Source organism: Coptis chinensis, chromosome 2, assembly GCF_015680905.1.
Source record: "Coptis chinensis isolate HL-2020 chromosome 2, ASM1568090v1, whole genome shotgun sequence".
In the NCBI taxonomy this organism is placed as follows: Eukaryota; Viridiplantae; Streptophyta; class Magnoliopsida; order Ranunculales; family Ranunculaceae; genus Coptis; species Coptis chinensis.
The window spans coordinates 114,296,299-114,307,126 of NC_141457.1; the positions used below are offsets into that span (position 1 = coordinate 114,296,299).

Genomic DNA, 10,828 nt, shown 5'->3' on the forward strand with positions numbered 1-10,828 from the left:
ATAGTACACAACAATCAAGATAACACTTGCTACCTTGATGGTTACTGAATTGTGACTTTAAAACAAAATCTTTTATTTCGTTATTGATATTTGTTTTTTGGGACGAGATGTTTGATGTTTCATTCTATCCCGCATGTTTTTCTTATATTTTTTTCCTATTTTTTGTTTATTTCGATTCAGTTCGGCGTATTTTTTCAATATTATTTTGTTTTTTTATATTCAGACGGAATAAAAACATTTCATTTGAATTTTAAAATCACAATTGTATTGGTCAACAGCTTGTAGCTTCTCACCAACAATGTCACTTCGAGGAGAAATAATCCTGTGTGGAGGTAACAACTTATTTACATTGGGAATGCTTTTACAAGTAGCTCTAAAATCTCTTCAAATATTTAGGAACACGAATCGTAATTTAGTCAGTTGAGCTTCGGTATGTTTAACCAAAACTCATGCAATTGAGTTTCAATTTAGCATGAGTCGTACCTAAAATTAGTTTCGGCTCGACAACACATCAAAGGGAACCAGACGGACAAAATTGATGCAATTTTTAGCCTAGTCATACGTTTAATTCAATTGATTCTGATCGATATTTAAGGGCAATATGGCTCTTTTCATATGAGTACTACTTTGAAGCGGGTTGCCTAACCAAAAAAATGACCCATTTAAGATGCCCACATCAATCTGTTGAGGCACATTTAAGGGTGATTTTCGATAGAATCAGATCAGATAAAGGGTTTTCAAAAAAAAAATCGGATGAAAATTTTTGTCCGAATTTGGAAAATTGGAAAATTTTCAAAATTTTCAAAATCAACAAAATTTGGAAGTAAATTGGAAATTTGAATTATATAATTGGATTCTCTTTTAAGATAACCATTTTTTTTTATCCAATTAATATATTCATTTAGTAATAATTTTGAAATGTATTAATTAAATAAACAATTTAGACATTTTAATACATTCATTCAACAATTTTTTTCTTCATGTTAATGCATTAATTCAGTATATATGAAGATGAAAAAAAAATACATATACTAAAATGATAATATTGATTTCTTGAAGTTGTAAGAGAAGCAATATTCTATTTCTCTATAGTTTTAATTTGGTTTGTAAACTAAAGTTATATGTAGTTTTAATTTATTAACTATATGAAATAGACGTTATATATTAAAATTTTGAAAATTAATCGTGGTTAAAAAAAAAAAAAAAAAAAAAAAAAAAAAAAGAGACTTGAGAAAGTTATGAATGATAATGTTATGACAAATTCTGCTTCTAACGAGTTTGTTTTAGAATAATAAGATTTCTTTATTCAAAAAAACTCATGGGCAGCACTTGTTGTACACTTGTGATAATATTTGTAAAATTCGTTATCATTTATTATAAAAAAAAAAAAAAACCAGGCACGTTGATATGTGTGTCAACAATTTTTATTTTTTTTAAAAAAAGCACCCCTAGGCACATTGATATGTGTGTCAACAATTTTTTATTTTTTTTTCAATAACCCATATTTGTGTGAACAATTTGTCGACACTTCTAGTCTTTTACCAGCTTTTGGTTAGAATTATATAAAGGGTTCTATTGGCGGTACACAATTGGGCCATGCATAGAGTCATTGTGTTGGGTCAAGTAGACCAAAGTCACCAAACAAAATAAAATAGTGTGACTTTTCTTCGAATGAATAATCAGATCAGTGATGATCGTAGCAATTTGTTTGAAAGGAAATATATAAAAAAATTGCACGCACGGTCAGTTACAATCAGTAGCAATCAGTTTTAAAAAATTTACAACTTTTTAGTTTGTTGATTGGTTCGAGCTTCCAAGGTCCCCTCAAATTGAATTCCTTTACTTGACCTGATCCGGATGGTCAGAGATATACATAGTACGTACACAGAAGAGAAGACGCCCATTTTTCAAACCGAGTTTTAACAACCCAAAATTGCGTAAGTTAGACAGTTAGTATGTGGATACACCTGATCCAAGAACAGTCATGTGGAATCATTTAATTGTATCGCTGATCATGAGCATGCATGCAACAGTTAGAGTTGGCAGTGAGCAGTGGCATGTGAGTGAGCAAGAACCAAGAATTGTGCATCTGATAGTCTTTTAGACTTGATTGAAGGTACCAATAACATCAGCTTATCACGTGGTGTGGACTTGGGTTCGCTCAGCCATTTGGTTTTGGGTTGTGGAAAACCTGCCAGATGATTCAGGCAAATCAGTATAGATGAGTGACCACCCACAGAGGTAGCTGGATATCTGGATGTACATTTTAGTCCTGTACAGTTTTTAGAGGGAAAATATTCGGTAAACGTAGGGACTTGGATGATAAGATGGGAAAGAATTGAATTCAAACGTGATAAATATTGATCAGTAGATAAATTGGACCTGAAAATGAGTTGATTTAGGTTTCATTTAAGAGGACAAGAACTTTTCTAGCCACTTCGCAATTCCGCATTGCATTTTCTCGAGCAAACGGAAATAGTTCTAAGGTTCCCGGCATCCTGTTTCATTAAAAGTGTGTGTGTGTTTTTTTGGAGGGGGTGGGGTGTATTAAAATGGTGTGTGTGTGTTTTTTTTGGAGGGGGTGGGGGTGTCTCTAAACCGTTTAATAATGATCCTTACAATAAAGTAATTATCAAACAAAAGTTAGTTAGGAAAGATAATGTAAGAGAAGATAATGTAAGAGCCATTTCCATTAAAGCAACTCGCAAAACTTACAAAGTCATATTTCCCCACCACCATGAATAACATGTTTATCAAATTTCGGCTTATTCAAATATGTCTAACTTAATCAAATATTATTATGAAATCGGAAAATTCTAGATTTTTAGATAAATGTTCAAAATTGAACACTAGTTTTCGCAAAATTGGAGATATCCAAATAGGATGAATTTTGTAAGTGCGTGGTCACAAGCCACTCCCAAAACATACAAAAAGTCGTATCTCATCTTATCAATTGAATTAAGAGTTGATATTTTGTAGATATGATATCCCCACCATGAATAACATGCCTACTAAATTTCGACTTATTTAAATATGTCTAACCTAATCAAATGTTATTATAAAATCGGAAACCTTAGCTTATTCAAATATGTATAACCTAATCAAATGTTATTATAAAATCGAAAATCTTTGGACCGTTAGATAAATGCTCAAAATTGAACACTAGTTTTCGCAAAGTTAGACATATCGATAAAATTTTGTAAACATGTTATCCATTGTGAGAATATCATATCTACAAAAAATCGGATCTTAATTCAATTTATAAATCGATGGAGTCTCTCTTTCTCCTTCACCTACAAAATAAATTCAAACATATATTTTTTTTTATATGATATACTCAATATTAAGATCATCTCTACAAAATTTTAGCTAATTTAGAAACCTCTAACATTGGCAAAAAACGATTACAAAAACTCAATATTTGTAGACCATTAGATTTATTTTTAAAGATGACAACAAGTTTTATGAGTTGAAATTTTGGAAAAATAATTATTATAGTGAGTGCTTCATAACCACAAAAAATTAGATTTGAATTCATTTTGTAAGTGAAGTTTTATGTACGTACTTATTTTAAGTTAACTTAAATAGCTACTTTTGAGAGAATTACTATATATATATATATAATGTCAATTTGAACTAACTAGAAAAGATAATGCACACGGCAAAATCGCACCCCAGTTACACAGGTGCATTCCAAGCGACACATCAGGTAAGACTGTAAAAGGCTTCAAAACCTACAAGAGGATGCTGCCTTACCTCAGCACAAATTGGCATAATTAGTGACACTGAGTAAAACGATAGTTCCAGCTCAATAATGTGTTGTATTCACAGTTTTGCACTGATTTTTACTTGGACTAACCAACTTTCTCTAGGAACATGTCATAGAAGTCGCTTGAGATTGCCAGAGTACTCAAAGGCACGGCCAATAATATCATGAACCACGCTAATACCTTATCGTTCTTTGTCGCAATTCCATGAGAATCCCTGCATCAACAAAATATTTCATTTGACTGATTTAGTCATCAATAAAAAGATACGAGTACGGACATCATATGAGGAGAAGAAGGGGGCAGGATCCAATCTTTGCCTCATGACCTCAGCCCGACATTGGCTCACCTTAAAGCAATGGCAGCTGGAAATATAAAACCAAGTGAGACAGCAGCAGTGGCTCCAGTGAACTGAAAAGCATCCCATATGCTGGGTACATAGTTGGCGCCAAGGAAGACAAAACACAGAAGAGCTACACTGATGGTGAAGAATCTCTTTTGATCAAAATTGATTGGAGCCGCACAAGGAAACAGGAGTCCGTCAAGGTTAAGACGAAGCGTAAAGAATACAATTGGGAAGACAAGCATGAGATGAAACCCGTAGCTCACCCTCACTACATCATTCAAGAGTGCACCGTAAGGTATACGAAGATCAGTATCAAAGTTAGCGAGTACGTCATCAAGTGTAGTCTCTCCAAAGAGGAGGCATCCAAACAAGCTGGTTGCAATGTATATGGAACAACACAATGCAAGCGAAGTCCGTGCTATGGATTTCATTTGTGTCGGATCCTTCAGTTCATTTTCTATTGGGTGTACTGCAAATGATCAAATGTGTCACAGATACATTACATGGTAAACAATGAAATAAAATGAGTTACATTCAATCATCACCATAGGTAAAAGATATTGATGATAGACAAGAGACTTACTACTGTAGTGGCAGATATAGGCAGTGACGAGAACTGGAAAGGTGGTAAAAAGCTTCCAGAAGGAACCATGATTCTCCATTTTCGGCAACAATCTAGGCATATTGACGCTTCCATCCATCAACTTAACCAACGCTATCCCTCCTGTAATAGCCACGAATACAACGGCCAAAGACACGGACAAGGCGGACGTATACCTCAGAGAATCTACAGGACACCAAAAAACATGGCCAGAATGGCCTGCTTATTATGCCACGACAATTAAATTTGAAAGCCATTTTGTTTAATACCGACCTACACGCTTGAAGGAAATCAAGGGAGCGAAAATAAAGAGAGTCGTGAGAAGCAACAAGATGGGACGAGAGGTCCACCAATTCTGACCAAACCACTCTTCCACGAGACCGGAATGATGCACCCCGTCTGACGACATCCCTGAGAGTACATCACCTGTAATGTAACGAAATCATGAGTCATGGAACGAGCAGTATACAAAGTTGTCCACATACATCAAATGAATATACACCATTAAGCACATTGAATAAGCAAGGTCCAAAACATTGATGTTCATGCTATCTGTTTCTAGGAAAAAGAGATATAAATGGCAATGCAACATGGAAGTATATTGAATAATTCCATTCACAAGAATGGCCTTATAGTCAAATATTTCAAGTTCCCTGAAAATTTCATTGGAAAGACCTTAATAAATTTTGGGCGATCTCCAAACTGGCATGAATCTTTTCTGGAAAAATAAAAAATATATAATGTCTGCCATCTTTCACTGTACCAAAATCGCAAAAGTTAACTTTGGTTATCAATTTCCAAATATCGCGGTGTCAAAACTCAAAACTCAAAACTATTAGTTTTCCCAACTATGTTGTGTTTTTTCAATCTCAAAGCGCACACCTGAAAGAAAAATATCTTAATAGAATACTCACCAATGATAATCATGTATACGACAAGGCTCCCAAGGTTGTTAACGACTATGCAGGCCTGCAGGAGAGTGCGACCAGTAGCACCAAAAGCGTCCCCTACTACGCCAGCGTAGGAAGTCCTTGACGCCGCCCTTCCAAATCTCAAAATCATCTCGATCGATAATCCGGTCAATAAGGCCGCCAAAACAATCATGATCAGACCAAGAAGTAAACCCAATTCCTTGATGGCCGCTGGCAGCGCCATAATCCCTGCTCCAACGATTGTTGTAGACAGATTGAACACTGCACCGGAGAACGAGGCTCCGTCAAATCCACTTTCAGCTGGTTCCTTCACTACTTGGCCGAGAAGACTAGTTCTTGGACTCCGACGATACTTGTTCGGGTATGTCACTATTGTCATTTTCTCTTCCTAAGGGTGTAAGAAACCGAGAAAGAGAGATGGTGTTGCGTAAGGAAAGACTGATTCCAGAAAGAAGAGGCATATTAATAATGTATTTATTGGAAGAGATTATATATATATAGAATCATGCAATATTGGAGGTGGGTTTACGCGGGACGTGCTTGAATTGGAAATTCCGCCGAGTCCACGCGATTTTATAAGCGTTAAAATTAATGTGAAGGTATCCGACCTTGTGATTCTTTGACCCGTGGGTCAACTGCAAATAGAAATGGGTGCAATTATCACGACCAAGGAATTGTCAATGACAATTTACTTCACCAGTTTGGTTAGAGTACTCTATATTTTTTTCATCTTCTTCACAAATACATTACTAAACAACTAGATGATTTTCTCCTCTCCATAATTCTCTAAATACTAACAAGTCTTTAAATACTTAATAGTTTATTTTCAGATCTCATCTATAAAACTATTTAAAATCTTTTTTTTTTCTTCAATTTTTATCTAATTTCAACAGAGATTCAACAAAATTAGTTGATTTGAGTTGGTTTAAATCTTTATAGAGAGGAGATTAAGATTCAAGGAAAGAAATTAACTAATTTGATATGGTTTATTCTTTTAGAGATGAGAAATTGAGATGAAAAAACTAAATTTTTATTTTTATTGCTAGTGGCAGTTACAAAAGATGAAGAAATTACAAAAAAAAAAATACGAACCGAGAGAGAGAAATTGCAAATAGTTACACTAGTTTTTTTTTCTACAACAAGTTGTCTCCAGACCTATTTATAAGGTGCACATGAGTACAATTTATTTGAATAACTGTCACTTTGCATCTAGTTAGAACATCTTTAGGAGTAAAACAAAAAAAACACTAAAAATTTTGAACCAAACCAAACACCAAACCAAAAAAACACCAACTATTTTTAGAAGCAACATCAAATTTTCGACATCAAATGACGCGGTTTTGGATTAGCTCGGTTTTGCACAATGTGTCACCCACGTGATTTTGGAAAAACCGCATCGATGTCTTATTTATTTATTTTCTTTTCAAATCTCTCACGCAGTTTTGGCAAAACCGCGCCATAGAAACCCACTTAAAAGCCCAAACCCATGCGGTGTTAGAAAAACCGCGCAATACCAAATCTGGAACCAAATTTTGGAACCAAATGTTTGGTTTGGTGATTTTGATTTTAAAACAAATAAAATGGTGATGGAAATTGTTTGGTGTTTTGTTTCACTCCAAATATGCAGTCGACCAAATTGGGAACGTGACACATGCCAATAGAAACTAACCACGTGGAATACAACTTAAACGACTTGAAGAGCTGGTAAAGTTAAGAAAAGACCAATCTTGCCCTTTTTCTTTACCACCAGCCACCACCAATTACCAATCCCCCTCCACTTCTACTCTCTCTTCCTCCTCCTTTTCTCTCTTACTTTATGCTCCTTCTCTCTTCTCTTGAACATCACCACTACCACATCTAATCATTTTTATAATTAAGTCTTTTAGAATTTTAGAAGTAAGAATTACAAATCAATCAGGCCCTACTACTTAAAAATTTGAAATGTAACGAAAATATAGTTTAACTTTACATCAAATAACCAAAATCTATGAAACTTATCATGTGATGTGTAAATTAATTAGTTGCAACCTGTTTTAATTATGTGTTTTTGATCTGAGAATAAGAGAAATACAAAAATAAATAGAAACAGAACGATGTGATGAGAGAGAGTCGGTGGCCGTGCCGGTTATGGTAGGGGCAGCACCTGTGCAAAACAAAGAAAATGGTGATGGATTCTATGGTTTTTGTTTCTTGCCAACGTACATACTAGGTCAGTTTCCGTCTCTTTTCTATGTGGAACTGACTATAGTGGTATCAAGGTTTCTTTTCAACGTGGCAAAATTTACCTAGTTCGTGTTACACACTACTTGGGTAACACAATGTGCTACCTTTAGAACGACTCTTTCAATATTTATTTATACCAAGTATAAACGCACGTCGCATTTATGTTTTCTTCAATTATATTCTGAAGTTTTCAAGGGAGAAAAGAGGGGTTTGTATTGAAGATAAATGGCCCTGGTCTCCTGGACTTGGTAAGCGATCAGAAAAGCCAACATAACTACCTCGAGCAGCGGCAAGATAGAGATTTACTAAACATTCAGCAAAACTCGCAGACTGACAGTGGGTAGCAAAACAGACACTAGCAATTTGCCTGTAGTTACAATAAGTTGTTGTCATTGTATATGTGACACAATACAAGCCACAAGTTGGTTTGCACAAAATAAAGGCACACTCTACATAACCTTTTTCCTTGTCCCCCAAATTACTGGACTTTTTGGTTACAAACACTGCAATGGAGAGGTTATGCACTGTCAGCAATCTGATTGTCGCCAAGAAATCAAGCATGGAGCAAACCATAAAGATTAAATAGTAACAAAATAACAATTAAAAAAAATGTTTGTGCAGATCAACCCAAGTGTGTGACCGTGAAAAAATTATAATGACAATGAATCTTGATTTGAAAAGTAGTACAGAATAGAAACTTAGTAAGTTCAGTCAATATTGAGCATAAGTGACTAACTGATAGAGCAACATTTAAGACATTCTAATATTGGATAACCATTAACTTGGATAAGTAAAATAATCATGTGTAACATATAGAAATGTGATGCTTTCCCAAACTAAATTATGGGTGCCAAATGTATGACTGAGGTGTTAGCATGACTTTGGAGTAAAATTTTAATATGTGACTAATAATGTCCTACAAGAAATTGTATAGTGGAAGACGCAGCAAGTTATAGACATAAGAAGGGATGTTCTGTTACTGGACTGAAACAATAGGAATGAATTCCCCCAAACTGGGAAATAAGACTCTCAAAGCGTGTAAAGCAGTAACAATTTTTTTTTTTTGCATTTCCGAACTACTTAGTAGTCTAAAATAGGAATAGTTCAAAGTGCTTCATCGTTATAGCATTCAACACAGAAGTCATTACTACTCAAGCATTTCAAGTTTTTCACAGATACTGATAAAAAGTTCATAACAAATTCCAGACAAAGATATACATTCAATAACTCTTAAACAAGAAACTTAACTTACACTAGAATTGAACATTACACTACTCTTACCTACGCTGCTACGCAGAAATTTGGTGACGCTTATCTCTTTCTCTTGCCAGATTTTCTCTTTGAGTTCATCTTTAAATCAGGATCTGATGGGGAAGCTACTGCCTTGGAACCCACAACAGAGCTCCATAAGGCCATTTCAACATCAGACGGAGTGAAGTACTCTCCTTCAATACTTAGTTCCTGCAAGTTGGTAGATACTATTACAGAGTATCCACCAGAGGTTTTGCAACTGCCTTATGCAGCATGATATGACCAATCTTTGTTTGTTAATGTATTTGTTTTGTTTTGTTTTGTCATTGCCTTTTTTATTATAAGGTAATCCAACCATCTGATTGGATATATATAAAATCTATTTTTAAACATCGACCACCACGTTATTCATTTATTATGTATATAGTTCACTGCCGAATCCTGCCTCAACTTTGTCAACATTCATTTTGTAAAACACTTGGTGTCCCTCAAATTCCTTACTGAACAATATATTATTGTCAGTTGGTTACAATGGAAGCTTCTTATGCTTGTCTTGACTTCCTTCTTTGACTTCTGATAGAGAATCACTAAAAAATAGCCAAATTCAGTGTTAACAAAAAATTTATAATCCAACTAGCAAATAACTAACCTTGGCTTTGGACTGTAACTTGATGGTGAAATTTAAATACGCCTTCAGTGTATAATCCTTAGAGCTACCAAGTGCCGCAACCATGGCCTTAATTAAATAAATAACAAACTCAATTTCTACAACCAACAATAAATATTACTTCAAATAAACTAACTTATTAAACCTAACCTCATCGGACATAAAAGGCACAACGTCAGGCGCAAATGCAGCGAGAACAGCAGAAGCTGTAGCGGGACCCACTCCTTTCAAAACGGTTAATTCAGATACAGCTTTGGAAATATCTGGTAAAGATTGGAAAGCCTTTCGAGATGAAGATTCTACGAGGGTCTCGTCAAGTGATGAAACGAAGTTTAGAAGACGTGGCCTCCATTTGCCTCGGGTGAGTTTCCAGTGCATGAGATTGGTTAGTTCTGATTTGGTGATGTAAGGGTTAGGGTTTCTGTTGTGGATTTGAAGTGGGAGTTTGTTTCGATACAAGTCATCGAGTTGAATGAGTTGTGGTTTGTTTAGTGATTCTAAATTAGTTTTGTAGGATGAAATTGCTTCCTTCCATAGCCTAACATCGGAGGTAGCAAAATCCATACTTCAGTTTTAGTCTCCACCTCTATTTTTTTTTTCCCCCCAAAATCTTGGAAATTTCGCGCCTTTTCTATCTTCTTTTGCAGGGATGTCCGGCCCACTAGAAATTCGGATCGGTCTTGACCGAGTCCAAACAATTTTCAAAAAAACATTTAGTTTTTGGGGACTATCCTAATATCTTCTTCAAAATCAAAAATAAAATAAATGGTATTTGTTACTCACAGACCCGGCAGACTCCAAAAAATAATGCAGTTGTATCCATAGTCTGATTTTCCATTAATTACTTTTTAAGATTAGTTTAACGTTTGCATTTGTATCCAATTTTCGATTTCCCGTTAAATATTATTTGAGGTTAGTTCGATGCATTTGCAACCTGTTTTTAGTTTTCCATTAATTATTCTTTGAGCTTAGTTTCATGTAGTATTATATATATTTTAAAATATTTGTCATTATTGGTTTGCTGTTATTTTTTTTTTTTTT

At 34.8% G+C, this 10,828-nt stretch overlaps 2 protein-coding genes across 7 annotated transcripts; both read right to left on the reverse strand.

Moving 5' to 3' along the window:
- Window positions 1–1,703: 1,703 nt before the first annotated feature.
- Window positions 1,704–6,145, reverse strand: LOC147520993 (amino acid transporter AVT6A-like). 4 transcript variants are annotated; one of them, XR_015212942.1, is made up of 6 exons: window positions 5,629–6,144; window positions 4,988–5,140; window positions 4,697–4,900; window positions 4,117–4,582; window positions 3,757–3,984; window positions 1,704–2,191 (listed from the first exon to the last, which is right to left on the reverse strand). XR_015212942.1 is itself a non-coding variant. In XM_086592526.1 (5 exons), the coding sequence occupies exons 1-5, from the start codon at window positions 6,023–6,025 to the stop codon at window positions 3,855–3,857; spliced, it is 1,350 nt and encodes a 449-aa protein (XP_086448652.1). In that variant the 5' UTR covers window positions 6,026–6,143; the 3' UTR covers window positions 3,593–3,854. The 4 variants fall into 4 exon arrangements, 1 of the variants encoding a protein (XP_086448652.1); XR_015212943.1 differs by having other exon boundaries at window positions 1,704–2,272; XR_015212944.1 differs by lacking the exon at window positions 1,704–2,191 and adding an exon at window positions 2,673–3,293 and having other exon boundaries at window positions 5,629–6,145.
- Window positions 6,146–8,200: 2,055 nt separating this feature from the next.
- LOC147520994 (DNA binding protein) lies at window positions 8,201–10,535 on the reverse strand. Of its 3 annotated transcripts, none has more exons than XM_086592528.1 (4): window positions 9,938–10,535; window positions 9,770–9,856; window positions 9,155–9,330; window positions 8,201–8,372 (listed from the first exon to the last, which is right to left on the reverse strand). In XM_086592528.1, exons 1-3 carry the CDS (start codon window positions 10,349–10,351, stop codon window positions 9,181–9,183), a joined length of 651 nt encoding a protein of 216 aa, XP_086448654.1. In that variant the 5' UTR covers window positions 10,352–10,535; the 3' UTR covers window positions 8,201–8,372; window positions 9,155–9,180. The 3 variants fall into 3 exon arrangements, with proteins under 3 accessions (XP_086448654.1, XP_086448655.1, XP_086448653.1); XM_086592529.1 differs by having other exon boundaries at window positions 8,201–8,404; XM_086592527.1 differs by having other exon boundaries at window positions 9,151–9,330.
- Window positions 10,536–10,828: the final 293 nt, after the last annotated feature.

Bases quoted from the DNA above. Each gene is read 5' to 3' on its own strand.
- LOC147520994 (XM_086592528.1), bottom strand. From the start codon at position 10,351: ATGGATTTTGCTACCTCCGATGTTAGGCTATGGAAGGAAGCAATTTCA. The intron at 9,857-9,937 runs GTTAGGTTTAAT...TATTTAATTAAG, and splicing joins TGCCTTTTATGTCCGATGAG to GCCATGGTTGCGGCACTTGG. The intron at 9,331-9,769 runs GTTAGTTATTTG...ACCAACTTGCAG, and splicing joins AGTTACAGTCCAAAGCCAAG to GAACTAAGTATTGAAGGAGA.
- LOC147520993 (XM_086592526.1), bottom strand. From the start codon at position 6,025: ATGACAATAGTGACATACCCGAACAAGTATCGTCGGAGTCCAAGAACT. The intron at 5,141-5,628 runs GTGAGTATTCTA...GTTACATTACAG, and splicing joins CGTATACATGATTATCATTG to GTGATGTACTCTCAGGGATG. The intron at 3,985-4,116 runs GTGAGCCAATGT...TTGTTGATGCAG, and splicing joins CCAGCTGCCATTGCTTTAAG to GGATTCTCATGGAATTGCGA.